At 61.0% G+C, this 16,885-nt stretch overlaps 2 protein-coding genes across 4 annotated transcripts in view; one reads left to right on the top strand and one right to left on the bottom strand.

The window, feature by feature from the left end:
* Positions 1-10,571: 10,571 nt before the first annotated feature.
* On the top strand, positions 10,572-12,808 carry LOC116800139 (collagen alpha-2(IV) chain-like). Its single transcript, XM_032713748.1, has 6 exons — positions 10,572-10,703; positions 10,775-10,849; positions 10,911-11,004; positions 11,160-11,252; positions 11,410-11,587; positions 11,734-12,808. Exons 1-6 carry the CDS (start codon positions 10,575-10,577, stop codon positions 12,071-12,073), a joined length of 909 nt encoding a protein of 302 aa, XP_032569639.1. The 5' UTR covers positions 10,572-10,574; the 3' UTR covers positions 12,074-12,808.
* A 1,355-nt stretch (positions 12,809-14,163) lies between these two features.
* Positions 14,164-16,885, bottom strand: part of BOP1 (BOP1 ribosomal biogenesis factor) — a 93,548-nt gene continuing 90,826 nt past the window's right edge. Inside the window, exons 15-17 of one of the 3 annotated variants that reach the window (XM_032693210.1) lie at positions 16,138-16,245; positions 15,012-15,176; positions 14,566-14,921 (exon numbers count right to left, since the gene is read on the bottom strand). In XM_032693210.1, the coding sequence (XP_032549101.1) occupies positions 15,023-15,176; positions 16,138-16,245 (262 nt within the window). In that variant the 3' untranslated portion in view covers positions 14,566-14,921; positions 15,012-15,022. Of the gene's footprint in view, positions 15,177-16,137; positions 16,246-16,885 lie in introns of all 3 variants that reach the window. The other 2 variants (XM_032693206.1, XM_032693202.1) reach the window with 2 other exon arrangements.

Raw genomic sequence — 16,885 nt, forward strand, 5'->3', positions numbered from 1 at the left:
GGGTCCCCAGTGCCATCAGTCCTGTTATGGGGTGCCCAGTGCCATCAGTCCCGTTATGGGGTCCCCAGTGCCATCAGTCCCACCGTGGGGTGCCCGGTGTCACTGGTCCCACTGTGGGTGCCAGGTGTCACTGGTCCTGCTCTGGGGTGCTGGGTGGCATCAGTCATTCTGCAGGGGGCTCTGCCACAATTCTGTGGGGTACCTGGTGCCATCGATCCCACCGTGGGGTGCCCGGTGCCATCAGTCCTGTTGTGGGGTGTCCGGTGCCCCCAGTCCCGTTCCGGGGTCCCCGATGTCACCAGTCCTTCCCTGTGCCACCCGTTCCCCCGCCATGCCCTCCCATGGCTCGGTGCCATCCCCAGCCCTGTCCCTTTCCCTGTGCCCCCCTTGTGCCCCAGACCCCTCTTCCCTTCTCCCCACAACCTGTCGGGCACCAAAAGTTCCCCCTTGTGCTGCCGCCACCGTATCCTGGTGGTTCCCTGGGTATCCCAGCCCGTCATTCCCAGAGGATGCCAGGCTGGCAGCTGCCCGTGTTCCCCGTGGTGAACACGGTGTCACGTCTGGGGGGGGAAAGGGGGGTGACAGGACCCCCGCCCTGTTCATCCGGGGCCTCCCCGGTCCCTCCCAGCGCCTGGAATAGCTCTTGGATCCTGAGGAGCCGACGGGCGGTTTGGGATTTTCCAGCGTTTACAAAAACACTTTGTTATGAACCTCCCGGATGCTCCAAAGTGTCTCATCCAAAACAAAACCCTTCCCTGCGGCTGCCAGGGCATCCAGGGCGCTCCAAACCCTGCCCTGGTGGCAGGAGGGGACAGTGCCAGGCCAGTGCCACTGCTGTTGCCATGCTGGGGTGGCAGGAGGGGACAGTGCCAGGCCAGTGCCACCACCTTTCCCATACTGGGATTGTCCTACCCTGGTGGCAGGAGGGGACAGTGCCAGACCAGTGCCACCGTCTTTTCCATGCTGGAGTTGTCCTGCCCTGATGGCGGGAGGGGACAGTGCCAGACCAGTGCCACCACCTTTCCCATGCTGGGGTTGTCCTGCCCTGGTGGCAGGAGGGGACAATGCCAGGCCAGTGCCACTGGTGTTGCCATGCTGGGGTGGCAGGAGGGGACAGTGCCAGGCCAATGCCACTGGTGTTGCCATGCTGTGGTTGTCCTGCCCTGATGGCAGGAGGGGACAGTGCCAGGCCAATGCCACTGTCTTTCCCATACTGGTGTTGTCCTGCCCTGGTGGCAGGAGGTGACAGTGCCAGGCCAATGCCACCGTCTTTCCCGTGCTGGTGTTGTCCTGCCCAGCAACCCCTGGGCACTGGGTGGTCCCCATCTCCCCCGGCCCCCCCTGGGATGGCGATGCCACCCTCGGGGCGGGTGCCAGGAGCCTTTCCCTCCCCGGCAGGGCCATGGCTCGCCACGCGGGGCCGCAGCTGCCCCTGGTCGTGAAGACCCTCCTGCCAGCCCTGGGCAGTGCCTTCGACAGCCAGCGGGTCACCACCACCGCCTTCTTCGCCGAGGTGAGAGAGCACCGGGGTTGGGTCATCCCGGGCCGTCCATCCCCCCGGATCCATCCCGGATCCCTTCCCGCCCCGTCCCCGCTGCTCCTCCGGACCCCCCCCTTCTCCGGGCTCCGATCCCGTCCCGTCCCGACCGATCCAGCGCCGCGGCCCCATCCCCGCTCCGTGCCTGACGTAGCGCCCCAGGAATGGGATGACTCAAGTCCTTTTTTTTTTTTTTCCCCGGCTCCGCATCCAAAGGGAGCGAAACCCAACTCCCGGCGCAGCCCTCGCGGCCGCCGGAGCAGCTCCGGTTACAGAACAGCGGCCCCCTCGTGCCAGCGGTGCCGGGCTCCAGGAGCCACCGCTGGAATTCCCAGCTGCTCCAGCAGGCTCCCGGCCCGGCTGGAGCACGGCCCTGGAATCCACCGCGGCTCTTGGAGCGCGGCTGGGTCGGTGAGGGGCGAAAAAGAGCGGCTGTGCCTCGGCTGGAGCCCGAGGGGAGGAGGAGGAAAGGGTTTGGAGCGGCTCCCGTGATCCACAGGGATGAGGGGGCAGCGCAGGGAATCTTTGATCCACAGGGATGAGGGGACAACTCAGGGAATCTTTGATCCACAGGGATGAGGGGACAACTCAGGGAATCTTTGATCCACAGGGATGAGGGGACAGCTCAGGGAACCCTCGATCCACAGGGATGAGGGGACAGAGCTCAGGGAACCCTCGATCCATAGGGATGAGGGGACAGCTCAGGGAACCCTTGATCCACAGGGATGAGGGGACAGCTCAGGGAACCTTTGATCCACAGGGATGAGGGGACAGTCCAGGGAACCCTCGATCCACAGGGATGAGGGGACAGTTCAGGGCTCTTGATCCACAGGGATGAGAGGACAGCTCAGGGAACCTTTGATCCACAGGGATGAGGGGACAGAACTCAGGGAATCTTTGATCCACAGGGATGAGGGGACAGCTCAGGAAATCTTTGATCCACAGGGATGAGGGGACAGCTCAGGGAATCCTCGATTCACAGGGATGAGGGGACAGCACAAGGAACCTTTGGTCCACAAGGATGAGGGGACAGCCCAGGGAACCCTCGATCCACAGGGATGAGGGGACAGCACAAGGAACCTTTGATCCACAGGGATGAGGGGACAGCCCAGGGAAGTGTCATCATCCACCCTGTCACACCTGCCAGGTGACCTCAGAGCAGGGTTTTGTTCTCCATGGGGTTTTCCTGGTTTTTTTCTGGTTGTCAGTGCTCACCCGGGCTTCCCCTTCTTCCCAACTTGGATTTCCAGCCTTCCAGATCTTTCTGTGTTTACACCCGAGGGATTCCTGCCGGTTCCCCACCTCCAAGCCCCTGACCTGGGGTTCCTCTGGATGATCCTTGTTCTCTGGAGTGAGGGAATGAGGGGATCCAGGGGGACAAACCCAGGCTCTTCCCGGGAATAACATCCCCCCAAAGCTCATCCCTGATGGATCCTGGGCTCCTGCCCCCGGTTTGATTCCAAGAGATTTTTCCTGCTTCAGCTCCTCAACAGCAACGTGGTGAATGACCTGATCCTGCTGGAGACCCTGCTGGACACGATGACGGGGAGGCAGAAGGATTCCTGCCTCCTGGTCCGGATGTTGGCGCTGCGGGGGCTCGGGAATATCGCCTCTGGATCCCCGGAAAAGGTGAGGGTGACTCCCCTGCCCCGAGCTTCGGAGGGAAACTGGAGGGGGAAGGACAAGGGGGAATGACTTCCCGCTGCCTGAGGGATGTTGGGAAGGATTCTTCCCCTGGGAGAGGCTGGGGAGGGGCTGGGATGGAATTCCCGGAGGATGCTCCATCCCTGGAACATCCTGGGGCATCCCTGTGCCAGGCCAGGCTGGAGCAAACAGGGGGAGTGGGAGGTGTCCCAGGGATGGGGCTGGATGATCCTAAAGGTTCCTTCCATCCCAACTGTGGGGTGATTCCATGATTCCATGATTCCATGGTGCAGCAGTGTCACACATGGGCCAGACCCGTGAGCCCATCCCTCGTTCCTGCTGCTCCAGTGGTTTTCCCAGCCCACCAGGCCCCAGATCACGGAATCATGGAGTTGCTGAGGTCGGAGTAGACCTTTAAGACCACTGGATTCACCCAGCCCTGCCCGTGTCCCCAAGTGCCACCTCCCCAGGGATGCTCCATCCCCCCCCAGGGATGGGGATCCAGGGCTGGGCAGCCCCTTCCCAGCAGGGATTTTCCCAATATCCCAAATAAACCTCCCCTGGTATAGTTTGGGGCCATTTCCCCTTATCCTGTCCCTATTCCCTGGGAGCAGAACCCGATCCCACCTGGATCCACCCTCCTGTCTTCCTGGATTCCCTCCTGACCCCCCTTTTCTCCAGGCTGAGCCCACCCCAGCCGTTCCTGGTGCTCCAGACCCTTTCCCAGCTCCGTTCCCTTCCCTGGAAGCATTCCAGCTCCTCCACGTCCTTCTCATTGGGAGGGTCCCCCCACCACGAGCCCCCCTCATGCCCAGGCCACCCCTGCCCGTGTCCCCAAGTGCCACCTCCCCAGGGATGCTCCATCCCCCCCCAGGGATGGGGATCCAGGGCTGGGCAGCCCCTTCCAGGAGGGATTTTTCCCAATATCCCAAATAAACTTCCCCTGGCACAACTTGGGGCTCCTGGGGGGGGGGGTCTGGGAGCTGCTGGAGGGGGGTCTGGGGGCCCCGGGGGGGGGGGGTCTGGGGGCTCCTGGGGGATGTTTGGGGGCGGGGGCTCCTGGCACGGTCTGGGGGCTCCTGGGGGATGTTTGGGGGCTTCTGGCGTGGTCTGGGGGCTCCTGGGGGGTGTCTGGAGGTTTCTGGGGGATGTTTGGGGGTTCCTGGAGGGTGTTTGGGGGCTCCTGTGGGTGTTTGGGGGCTCCTGGGGTGTGTCTGGGGGCTTCTGGGGGATGTTTGGGGGCTCCGGGGGGGGGGTCTGGGATCACCTGGCAGATATTCAGGTGCTCCTGGGGGATGTTTGGGGGCTCCTGCGGGGTGTCTGGGGCTCCCAGGGCATGTTTGGGTGCTCCTGGGGGGTGTTTGGGGTCTTCTGGGGGGGGTCTGGGGGCTCCTGGGGATGTTTGGGGGCTCCTGGGGGGGTCTGGGGGCACCTGGGGGGTGTTTGGGGGCTCCTGGGGGGTGTTTGGGGGCTCCTGGGGGGTATTTGGGGGCTCCTGGGGGATGTTTGGGGGCTTCTGGTGTGGTCTGGGGGCTGCTGGGGGGTGTCTAGAGGTTTCTGGGGGATGTTTGGGGGCTCCTGGGTGGGGGTCTGGGGGCTCCTGGGGGATGTCTGGGGGCCCCTGGAGGATGTTTGGAGGCTCCTGGGGGATGTTTGGGGGCTTCTGAGGTGTGTCTGGGGGTTCTTGGGGGATGTTTGGGGGCTCCTGGAGGATGTTTGGGGGCTCCTGGGGGGTGTCTGGGGGCTCCTGGGGATGTTTGGGGGCTCCTGGGGGTGGGTCTGGGGGCTCCTGGTGGATGTTTGGGGGCTCCTGGGGGGTGTTTGGGGATGTTTGGGTGATGTTTGGGAACTCCTGGGGGATGTTTGGGGGTTCTTGGGGGATGTTTGGGGGCTCCTGGGGGATGTCTGGGGGCTCCCAGGGGGTGTTTGGGTCCTTCTGGAGGATGTCTGGGGGCCCTGGGGGGGTTCTGGGGGCTCCTGGGGGGTGTTTGAGGGCTCCTGGGGGACTTAGGGCAGGGTGGGGAGGGGGTACTGAGGACCCGGGGAGGGGGTGCTGGGCACCAGGGCAGGGTGAGGAGGGGGTACTGAGGACCCGGGGAGGGGGTACTGGGCACCAGGGCAGGGTGAGGAGGGGGTACTGAGGACCCGGGGAGGGGGTGCCAAGGCCCGGTCCCGATTAGGGAGGGGGGTGCCAGTGCCCCTCGTGCCGCCCTGATCCCCCTTCCCACAACCAGAGCAGCGGGACAGGGGCCGGTGAGAGCAGCGGGGTGGGGTGGGTGGGACATTCCCATCACATTCCTGGCACATTCCCGTGCCAACCCATGCCATGCCATGCCAGGAGCAGCCCGAGCTGCGGCGCTCGTCCATCGCCCTCTTCGGGAGCCTGTCCCGGTTCGGGGGGGTCGAGGAGGAGGTGTTCCTGGAGCAGGTGCTGCACGGGCTGGTCACGCTGCTGCTGCACCTGCAGGACCCCCAGCCCGACGTGGTCAAGGTGAGACCCCCCTGAGCCTGAGCCTGAACCTGAGCCTGAGCCTGACCCTGATCCTGATCCTGAACCTGAGCCTGATCCTGACTCTGACCCTGACCCTGATCCTGATCCTGACCCTGATCCTGAGCCTGACCCTGATCCAGAGCCTGATCCTGACCCTGATCCTGATCCTGATCCTGACTCTGACCCTGACCCTGATCCTGATCCTGACCCTGACCCTGATCCTGATCCCGACTGACCCTGACCCTGATCCTGATCCTGATCCTGACCCTGATCCTGACCCTGACCCTGACCCTGATCCTGATCCTGACCCTGCCCCTGATCCTGCCCCTGCCCCTGACCCTGACCCTGATCTTGATCCTGACCCTGAGCCTGAGCCTGACCCTGATCCTGACCCTGATCCTGATCCCAACTGACCCTGACCCTGATCCTGATCCCAATCCTGACCCTGAGCCTGATCCCGACTGACCCTGACCCTGACCCTGATCCTGACCCTGATCCTGATCCTGATCCTGACCCTGACCCTGATCCTGACCCTGACCCTGATCCTGACTCTGATCCTGATCCCGACCCTGATCCTGACCCTGATCCTGATCCTGACCCTGACCCTGATCCTGATCCTGACCCTGACTCTGATCTTGATCCTGACCCTGACCCTGACCCTGACCCTGATCCTGACCCTGAACCACCTGCACCAGGACAGGGGGCTGCACTTTGGGGAGTTCATCAACGACGTCTGCAAGCACCTCGTGAGGGACACGGGGACACCGTGGGGCTGTGGGGACAGGGAGGGGGCTGTGGGATCAGGGATGGGGCTGTGGGGACAGGGAGGGGGCTGTGGGATCAGGGATGGGGTTGTGGGGACAAGGATGGGGCTGTGGGATCAGGGATGGGGCTGTGGGATCAGGGATGAGGCAGTGGGACTGTGGGATCAGGGATGGGGCTGTGGGATCAGGGATGAGGTAGTGGGACTGTGGGATCAGGGATGGGACTGTGGGGACAGGAATTGGGCTGTGGGATCAAGGATGGGGCTGTGGGGGCAGGGATGTGACTGTGGGGACAGGGGGGACAAGGATGGGGCTGTGGGATCAGGGAGGGAGCTGTGGGATCAGGGATGGGGCTGTGGGGACAAGGATGGGGCTGTGGGATCAGGGATGGGACTGTGGGGGCAGGAATGGGACTGTGGGATCAGGGATGGGACTGTGGGGGCAGGGATGGGACTGTGGGGACAGGAATTGGGCTGTGGGATCAGGGATGGGGCTGTGGCATCGGGGATGGGGCTGTGGGGACAGGGATGGGGCTGTGGGGCTTTGGGATCAGGGATGGGGTTGTGGGGACAGGGATGGGGCTGTGGGAGCAGGAATGGGGCTGTGAGGACAGGGATGTGACATCGGTGCTGAGGGTCCCCAAGGGGGGGTTTGGTATGGGTTTGGCTGTTTTAGGGGGTTTAAGTGTATTTTGGGTAGCTCTGAGGTATTTTGGGTAGTTTTGGCTGGTTTAGGGGGGTTGAGTGTATTTTGGGTAGCTCTGGGGTATTTGGGGTGGTTTGGGCTGTTTTAGGGGGGTTGAGTGTATTTTGGGTAACTTTGGGGTATTTGGGGTGGTTTGGGGGGTTTTGGGGTCCCCCTAACCCCGTTTCTGTCCCTATTTCTGTCCCCTGTCCCTGTCCCCTCCTCGGGCTCACGGTGCCAGGGCAGGTCCAGGTCAGATCCTGGGAAACATTCCCAAGGATCTGGCGCTTGGGGACACGGGCAGGGGTGGGAAGGGGGGTGGGTTTGGACTCGAGGGGCTCAGGGGGGGCTTTTCCAACCTCCTGATTCCAAAGGATGGGGCTCCTGGGTGGGTGTGGGGAGGCTCCAGGCCAAGCCCTGCCTCTGGAATTCTCCCTCCAGGCTTCCTGGTGCTGCACGTGGAGGAGGAGCACTGCCAGCAGGTGGACCTGGACCAGCTCATCTCGGGTGAGATGGGGCTCAAACCTCCCAAAATTGGGGGTCCTCAGCTGTCCCTGAGGCTCTGGGGGACCACCAGCTCGGGGGTTTGGGGGTATCCCAAAGGGATGAGGCTTTGGGAGGATCCTGCTCCCCATGGAGGGACACTGGGAGCGTCCCCAACCTCCTGGAGAGCCCGTGGAGCCGGAATTCCATGGTTGGGATGAGCCTGGCACGTGCTGGGAGGAGATTTTGGGGGGGAATCTGGGCTCGGGGGGGGGCCCAGCCCACCCAGGGACTCCGTGGGGGGAGTTCCCGGGAGAGCCCCAATCCCTGCTGGGATCCAGGAAAGCTCCAATTCCTGCTGGGATTCAGGAGCCCCAATTCCTGCTGGGATCCAGGAGAGCCCCAATCCCTGCTGGGATTCAGGAGCCCCAATTCCTGCTGGGATCCAACCCCTGGTGGGATCCAGGAGAGTCCCAATCCCTGCTGGGATCCAGGAGTCCCGATCCCTGTCGGGATCTGGGAGAGCCCCAATCCCTGCTGGGATCCAGGAGAGCTCCAATCCCTGCTGGGATCCAATCCCTGCTGGGATCCAGGAGAGCTCCAATCAGTGTTGGGATCCAGGAGAGCCCCAACCCCTGCTGGGATCCAGGAAAGTCCCAATCCCTGTTGGGATACAGGAGAGCCCCAATCCCTGCTGGGATCTGGGAGAGCTCCAATCCCTGCTGGGATCCAGGAGAGCCCCAATCCCTGCTGGGATTCAGGAGCCCCAATTCCTGCTGGGATCCAGGACAGCCCCAATCCCTGTTGGGATCCAGGAAAACCCCAATCCCTGTTGGGATCCAGGAGAGCCCCAATTCCTGCTGGGATCCAGGAGAGCCCCAATCCCTGTTGGGATCCAGGAAAACCCCAATCCCTGCTGGGATCCAGGAGAGCCCCAATCCCTGTTGGGATCCAGGAGAGCCCCAATCCCTGTTGGGATCCAGGAAAACCCCAATCCCTGCTGGGATCCAGGAGAGCCCCAATCCCTGTTGGGATCCAGGAGAGCCCCAATCCCTGTTGGGATCCAGGAGAGCCCCAATCCCTGCCGGGATCCAGGAGAGCCCCAATTCCTGCTGGGATCTGGGAGAGCTCCAATCCCTGCTGGGATCCAGGAGAGCCCAAATCCCTGTTGGGATACAGGAGAGCCCCAATCCCTGTTGGGATCCAGGAGCCCCAATCCCTGCTGGGATCCAGGAGAGCCCCAATCCCTGTTGGGATCCAGGAAAGTCCCAATCCCTGCTGGGATCCGGGAGAGCCCCATAAAACCCCCTCCTCCCGGATCCAGTGGCATTTTGGGAGCGGATTTAAGTCATTTTCCTGGATTTCAGGGATTTTTTTCACCCCCCCCCGTCACCGGTGACCTCATCACAGTCTCTGGTTTAAAACAAAAAAAAACCCCCCCAAAAAACCCATGCGCACGGAAACTTTCGGAGCCTTCCAAGGAGGGAGCTTAAAAAACACTAAAAAAGGGAAAAACTCTCCTTTTTTTTGGCTCCCGGGGTTCCTTTCCAGCAGGAAAGGGAGGCCTTGGCTGAGTGCTGGGATGAGGGACCTGCCCCTGGAGCAGCCCTGGAATTGGATTCCAATTCCAGCTTCCCGGGATTGGGATTGGGGGGGGGGTGCTCCGGTGTCCCCCCCCCCCCAGCTCCCCATGGGGATCCAGGAGGAGCAAGCTGCTGGAAAAATGGGATTATTCCGGGGTTTTTTTTTGGTTTATTGGTAGGAAAAACTCCCCCTGGGTTTCCTCCAGGAGTGAGGAAAACGGGGCTGAGAGGGGAGGGGGGAAAACGGGGAAGGGGTCGGGGGGGGCTCTGAGCCCTGAGTCAGTTTAAATTAGAAATAAATGCACAGGAGGGTCCTGAGTAAATTAAAATTAAAATGAAATGCACGGGATGGTCCTGAGTAAATTAAAATTAGAGGTAAAGGCACAGGAGGGTCCTGACTAAATTTAAATTAAAAGTAAAGGCAGAGGAGGGTCCTGAGTAAATTAAAATTAAAAGTAAAGGCACAGGAGGGTCCTGAGTAAATTTAAATTAAAATGAAATGCACAGGATGGTCCTGAGTAAATCTAAATTAAAAGTAACAGCACAGGAGGGTCCTGAGTAAGTTTAAATTAGAAATAAATGCACAGGGTGGTCCTGAGTAAATTTAAATTAAAAGTAAAGGCACAGGAGGGTCCTGAGTAAATTAAAATTAAAATGAAATGCACAGGGTGGTCCTGAGTAAATTTAAATTAAAATGAAATGCACAGGATGGTCCTGAGTAAATTTAAATTAAAAGCAAAGGCAGAGGAGGGTCCTGATTAAGTTTAAAATGGAAATAAATGCACAGGATGGTCCTGAGTAAATTGAAATTAAAAGTAAGGGCAGAGGAGGGTCCTGAGTAAATTTAAATTAGAAATAAATGCACAGGGTGGTCCTGAGTAAATTTAAATTAAAAGTAACAGCACAGGAGGGTCCTGAGTAAATTTAAATTAAAATGAAATGCACAGGATGGTCCTGAGTAAATTTAAATTAAAAGTAAAGGCACAGGAGGGTCCTCAGCAAATTCAAATTAAAAGTAAAGGCACAGGAGGGTCCTGAGTAAATTTAAATTAAAATGAAATGCACAGGATGGTCCTGAGTAAATTTAAATTAAAAGCAAAGGCAGAGGAGGGTCCTGATTAAGTTTAAAATGGAAATAAATGCACAGGATGGTCCTGAGTAAACTGAAATTAAAAGTAAAGACACAGGATGGTCCTGAGTAAATTAAAATTAGAAATATATGCACAGGATGGTCCTGAGTAAATTTAAGTTAAAAGTAACAGCACAGGAGAGTCCTGACTAAATTTAAATTAAAATGAAATGCAGAGGAGGGTCCTGAGTAAATTTAAATTAAAAGTAAGGGCAGAGGAGGGTCCTGAGTTAATTTAAATTAGAGGTAAAGGCACTGGATGGGATCCTGGGAGCCCCTGGATGGGATCCTGGGAGCCCTGGAGAGCCTGGATGTGACCCTGAGAGCCCCTGGATGGGATCCTGGGAGCCCCTGGAGAGCCTGGATTGGATCCTGGGAGACCTGGAGAGCCTGGATTGGATCCTGGGAGCCCTGGAGAGCCTGGAAGCCCCTGGATGGGATCCTGGGAGCACTGGAGAGCCCCCTGGATCTGACCTTAGGAGCCCTGGAGAGCCTGGATTGGATCCTGGGACCCCCTGGATGGGATCCTGGGAGATCTGGAGAGCCTGGATGTGACCCTGGGAACCCTGGAGAGCTTGAGTCGGATCCTGGGAACCCCTGGAGACCCTCTGGATCTGATCCTGGGAGCCCTGGAGAGCCTGGATTGGATCCTGGGAGCCCTGGAGAGCCTGGATGTGACCCTGAGAGCCCCTGGACTGGATCCTGGGAGCCCTGGAGAGCCTGGACCGGATCCTGGGAGCCTGGAGACCCTCTGGATGGGACCCTGGGAGCCCTGGAGACCCCCTGGATGAGATCCTGGGAGCCCTGGAGACCCCCTAGATCTGATCCTGGGAGACCTGGAGAGCCTGGATGGGATCCTGGGAGCCCCTGGATTGGATCCTGGGAGCCCTGGAGAGCCTGGATGTGACCCTGAGAGCCCCTGGATTGGATCCTGGGAGCCCTTGAGAGCCTGGAAGCCCCTGCATGGGATCCTGGGAGCACTGGAGAGCCCCCTGGATCTGACATTAGGAGCCCTGGAGAGCCTGGATTGGACCCTGGGAGCCTCTGGATGGGATCCTGGGAGCCCTGGAGAGCCCGGATGTGACTGTGGGGAGCCCCTGGAGACCCTCTGGATCTGATCCTGGGAGCCCTGGAGAGCCTGGATGGGATCCTGGGAGCCCTGGAGAGCCTGGATGTGACTCTGGGGAGCCCCTGGAGACCCTCTGGATCTGATCCTGGGAGCCCTGGTGAGCCTGGATGGGATCCTGGGAGCCCCTGGATGGGATCCTGGGAGACCTGGAGAGCTTGAGTCGGATCCTGGGACCCCCTGGGTTGGATCCTGGGAGCCCTGGTTACCCTCTGGATCAGATCCTGGGAGTCCTGGAGAGCCTGGATTGGATCCTGGGAGCCCTGGAGAGCCTGGATTGGATCCTGTGAGCCCCTGGAGAGCCTGGATGTGACCCTGGGAGCCCTGGAGACCCCCTGGATCTGACCCTGGGAGCCCCTGGAGACCCCCTGGATCTGACCCTGGGAGCCCCTGGAGACCCCCTGGATGGGATCCTGGGAGCCCTGGAGAGCCTGGATCTGACCCTGGGAGCCATGGAGAGCCTGGATTGGATCCTGGGACCCCCTGGGTTGGATCCTGGGAGCCCTGGACACCCCCTGGGTCAGATCCTGGGAGCCCTGGAGTTCCTGGAGACCCCCTGGGTCGGATCCTGTGAGCCCTGGAGTTCCTGGAGACCCCCTGGGTCAGATCCTGTGAGCCCTGGAACCCCCTAACTCCATCCACAGCAATACTGAGGGGGGGTCCCTCCCCACCACAGGGCCCCCCCTGGGCACTGCCACGTCTTCCTGCGCTTCCCTGCCCGGCTCCCTCTGGATGGGGGGCACACCAGGGGCACACCAGGGGCACACACAGCCCCACTTTGGGGTCTCTGGGATGAGGGGAAGGGGCTGCACCTCGACCCGGAGCCCTGGGCTGGCACCATCCCGGGATGTCCCCCCGGGAGCAGGATGGATCCTGACCCCCCTCACTGCTGCTTCCATCCCCCCTCAATGCTGATCAGGGGGTCCTGCCCCCCCCGGGGGGCACACAAGAGGTTTTGGGATGGGTGGGAAGGGGTTCCAGCTTGACCTGGAACCCTGGGCTGGCATCATCCCGGGATCCCCTCGGGAGCAGGATGGATCCTGACCCCCCCTTGCTGCTCCCCAATTCTGAACGGGGGGTCCTGCCCCCCCCCCGGGGTGCACACGGGGGGCTCTGGGATGGGTGGGAATGGGTTCCAGCTCGACCCGAAGCCCTGGGCTGGCACCATCCCGGGATCCCCCCGGGAGCAGGATGGATCCTGACCCCCCTCCCTGCTGCTTCCAGCCCCCCCCCTGCTGCTCCCCAATGCTGAACGGGGGGTCCTGCCCCCCCGCCTCGGGCCCCCCCTCATGAATGTGACCGTGTCCCCCTCCCACCCCTCACACACACATTGTACATAAACTTATTTTTAAATAAAGCTCTTTGCTCCTCACACCCTCCGGGGGGGGTGACACCTCTTTGTCTGCACGGGGTGGGGGGGTCTGGGGGGGACACTGGGGCTGGGGGGGGCCCCCCTGGAGGGAGATTCCAGGTTTTTCCCCCCCCTTATCCCGAGGGGAAGCCCAGGGTGGTCCTGGCTCCGCTCGTGGGACCCCTCCCCAAGCTGGTCCTGGGGGTGCCCCCCGTTCCTCCTTCTCCTGGTCACCCCATTTCTGTCCCTTCTCTGGTCACCTCGGGCTTCTCCTTCGGGTTGGGATCCCGTTCCTGGCTCCTTTTCCCGGGATATCCCCGATCCAGGGGGTGGCAGGTGCCTCTGAGGGGGCTTCCTCGGGGGAGGGGGGGCAGTGGGAGTCAGGGGGGGTGTGGGGTGACAGTGACCCCACAGCACGACCTGGCACCGTCCCCCCTCCACTGCTGCTCCTCCGGACTTCCCAGAGACTCCTGGATCCCACTGGAATGTGACACTCCTGGATCCAGCTGGGATGTGACACTCCTGGATCCAGCTGGGATGTGACACTCCTGGATCCTGCTGGGATGTGTCTCTTCTGTCATATCCCAGGGACTCCTGGATCCCGTTGGGATGTGACACTCCTGGATCCAGCTGGGATGTGTCACTCCTGTCACATCCTAGAGACTCCTGGATCCCGCTGGGATGTGACACTCCTGTCACATCCCAGGGATTCCTGGATCCTGTTGGGATGTGTCACTCCTGTCACATCCCAGAGACTCCTGGATCCAGCTGGGATGTGTCACATCCCAGGGACTCCTGGATCCAGCTGGGATGTGTCACTCCTGTCACATCCCAGGGATTCCTGGATCCCGCTGGGATGTGTCACTCCTGTCACATCCCAGGGATTCCTGGATCCAGCTGGGATGTGTCACTCCTGTCACATCTCAAGGATTCCTGGATCCCGCTGGGATGTGTCACTCCTGTCACATCCCAGGGATTCCTGGATCCCTCTGGGATGTGTCACATCCCAGGGACTCCTGGATCCCACTGGGATGTGTCACATCCCAGGGATTCCTGGATCCAGCTGGGATGTGACACTCCTGTGACATCCCAGAGATTCCTGGATCCTGCTGGGATGTGTCACTCCTGTCACATCCCAAGGATTCCTGGATCCAGCTGGGATGTGACACTCCTGGATCCCGCTGGGATGTGTCACTCCTGTCATATCCCAGGGATTCCTGGATCCTGCTGGGATGTGTCACTCCTGTCACCAGCGGGGCCCCGAGGGAACAAACCCGGGAAGAGCTGCTGGGAAGAGGGAGCAGATCCCTCTGGGGGTTCCAGGGGGTTGGACAGGGGGCACCCCGGGAATGCAGGACACGGCAGCCGGGATTGTATCCAGAGGAGTTTTAATGAACCCCAGGAATCCGGAGCGGGAGCGACGATCCCGGGAGGGTCCCGGCTCTGGGAGGGTCCCACTTTGGTGGTCCCCAGCTCTGGGGTGGTGGTCCCAGCCCTGCCCCAGCCCCGGGGGGTGCTGGAGCCGGAGCAGGGTCGGGATCCCTCGGGATGAGGAGCAGGGTCGGGATCCCTCGGGATGAGAAGGAGCAGGGCTGGGATCCCTCGGGATGAGGAGGAGCAGGGCTGGGATCCCTTGGGATGAGGAGCAGGGTTGGGATCCCTTGGGATGAGGAGGAGCAGGTTGGGGATCCCTCGGGATGAGGAGGAGCAGGGCCGGGATCCCTCAGGATGAGGAGGAGCAGGGCCGGGATCCCTCAGGATGAGGAGGAGCAGGGCCGGGATCCCTCGGGATGAGGAGGAGCAGGGCCGGGATCCCTCGGGATGAGGAGCAGGGTCAGGATCCCTCGGGATGAGGAGCAGGGCCAGGATCCCTCGGGATGAGGAGCAGGGCCGGGATCCCTCGGGATGAGGAGCAGGGCCGGGATCCCTCGGGATGAGGAGCAGGGCCGGGATCCCTCGGGATGAGGAGCAGGGTTGGAATCCCTCGGGATGAGGAGGAGCAGGGCTGGGATCCCTCGGGATGAGGAGGAACAGGACTGGGATCCCTCAGGATGAGGAGCAGGGTCGGGATCCCTCAGGATGAGGAGCAGGGTCGGGATCCCTCGGGATGAGGAGCAGGGCCGGGATCCCTCGGGATGAGGAGGAGCAGGGCCGGGATCCCTCGGGATGAGGAGCAGGGCCGGGATCCCTCGGGATGAGGAGGAGCAGGGCCGGGATCCCTCGGGATGAGCTACGTGTAGAGCCGGACGGTGCCGTCGGCGCCCGAGGAGAAGACCCAGGGCTGGGTGGGGTGGAAAAGCACGTCCAGGACTCCCAGATCCAGGGTGAGAACGTGGCCCTTGAGAACCTTCACGGGCACCAGCAGCGGGTTCTGCAGCAGGTCACTGGGGGAGGGTGGAGGGACAGGTCAGTGGGGGCTCCGACCTCCCCAAAACTGCCCCAGAAATGCTGTGTCCCACCCCAGAAATGCTGTGTCCCACCCCAAAAATGCTGTGTTCCACTCCAGAAATGCTGTGTCCTACCCCCAAAAATGCTCTGTCCCACCCCAAAAATGCTCTGTCCTGCCCCAAAAATGCCGTGTCCTACCCCAAAAATGCTCTGTCCCACCCCAAAAATGCTCTGTCCTGCCCCAAAAATGCCGTGTCCTACCCCAAAAATGCTGTGTCCTACCCCAGAAATGCTGTCCCACCCCAGAAATGCTGTGTCCCACCCCAAAAATGCTGTGTTCCACCCCAGAAATGCTGTGTCCTGCCCCAAAAATGCCGTGTCCTACCCCTAAAATGCTGTGTCCTACCCCAAAAATGCCGTGTCCCACCCCAGAAATGCTGTGTCCTACCCCAAAAATGCTGTGTCCTACCCCAGAAGGACCCCTGTGTCCTACCCCAAAAATTGCTGTGTCCCACCCCAGAAGGACCCCTGTGTCCTACCCCTATCCCTGGGTTGGAATGGATATCAAGGATCATCCATTCCCACCCCCTGCCGTGGGCAGGGACACCTCCCACTATCCCGGGCTGCTCCAACGTGGCCTTGGACACCTCCAAGGTGGGAGGTTGGAATGGATATAAAGGTTGGAATGGATATCAAGGATCACCCGTTCCCACCCCCTGCCGTGGGCAGGGACACCTCCCACCGTCCCACAGGAGGGGGGACCCCAGCCCAGCTCCCCCCCCCCCAAGATCCGAGGGCTCCACGCGCCCCTCGAGCACCTTCACTGGGGCGGTGGTGGGGACGGGACGGGTCAGTGGGGTCCCCGAACCGCCCCAAAACCGCTGTGTCCCGCCCTGAGGGGCCCCAGAACCTCTGCTGGAGGAGGGGGGACCCCAGCCCAGCCCCCCCCAGACGTACTTGTAGACCATCCCGTGGCAGACGATGACGGTGCCGTCGTCGGAGCCGGAGGCGAAGAGCGGGTAGCGCCGGTGGAAGGCCACGCTCCGCAGGGCACGGCGGTGGTGCCTGGGCACGGGGGAGGGATGGTGGGATGGGGGGGAACAGGGGGGAGAAAGGGGGGCCCCGGGCCCGCCCATGGGATCCGCGATCGGACGGGATTTAGGGACACCCCCCCCGGCTCTGGGAGAGGGGAACTGGGATAAAATGGGAGCTGAGACTGTCCCCATTTAGGAACTGGGATAAACTGGGAGCTGAGACTGTCCCCATTTAGGAACTGGGACAAACTGGGAGCTGAGACTGTGCCCATTTAGGAACTGGGACAAACTGGGAGCTGAGACTGTGCCCATTTAGGAACTGGGATAAACTGGGAGCTGAGACTGTCCCCAGGGGAACTGGGATAAACTGGGAGCTGCTGGGGGCTCTGCAGAGCTGAGACTGTCCCATTTAGGAACTGGGACAAACTGGGAGCTGCTGTGGGCTCTGGAGAGCTGAGAGTGTCCCCATTTAGGAACTGGGACAAACTGGGAGCTGAGACTGTCCTCATTTAGGAACTGGGATAAACTGGGAGTTGCTGTGGGCTCTGGAGAGCTGAGACTGTCCCCAGAGGAACTGGGACAAACTGGGAGCTGAGACTGTCCCCATTTAGGAACTGGGATAAACTGGGAGCTGAGACTGTCCCCAGAGGAACTGGGATAAACTGGGAGCT

This window comes from Chiroxiphia lanceolata, chromosome 1 (assembly GCF_009829145.1).
Source record: "Chiroxiphia lanceolata isolate bChiLan1 chromosome 1, bChiLan1.pri, whole genome shotgun sequence".
NCBI classification, from domain to species: Eukaryota; Metazoa; Chordata; class Aves; order Passeriformes; family Pipridae; genus Chiroxiphia; species Chiroxiphia lanceolata.

Excerpts from the sequence above, each read along its gene's own strand:
- LOC116800139 (XM_032713748.1), top strand. The coding sequence starts at position 10,575 with ATGGGATCCTGGGAGCCCCTGGATGGGATCCTGGGAGCCCTGGAGAGC. Across the intron at positions 11,005-11,159 it reads TGGATGTGACCCTGAGAGCC|CCTGGATGGGATCCTGGGAG; the intron begins CCTGGACTGGAT and ends AGACCTGGAGAG. Across the intron at positions 11,253-11,409 it reads CCCTGGATTGGATCCTGGGA|CCCCTGGAGACCCTCTGGAT; the intron begins GCCCTTGAGAGC and ends GACTGTGGGGAG.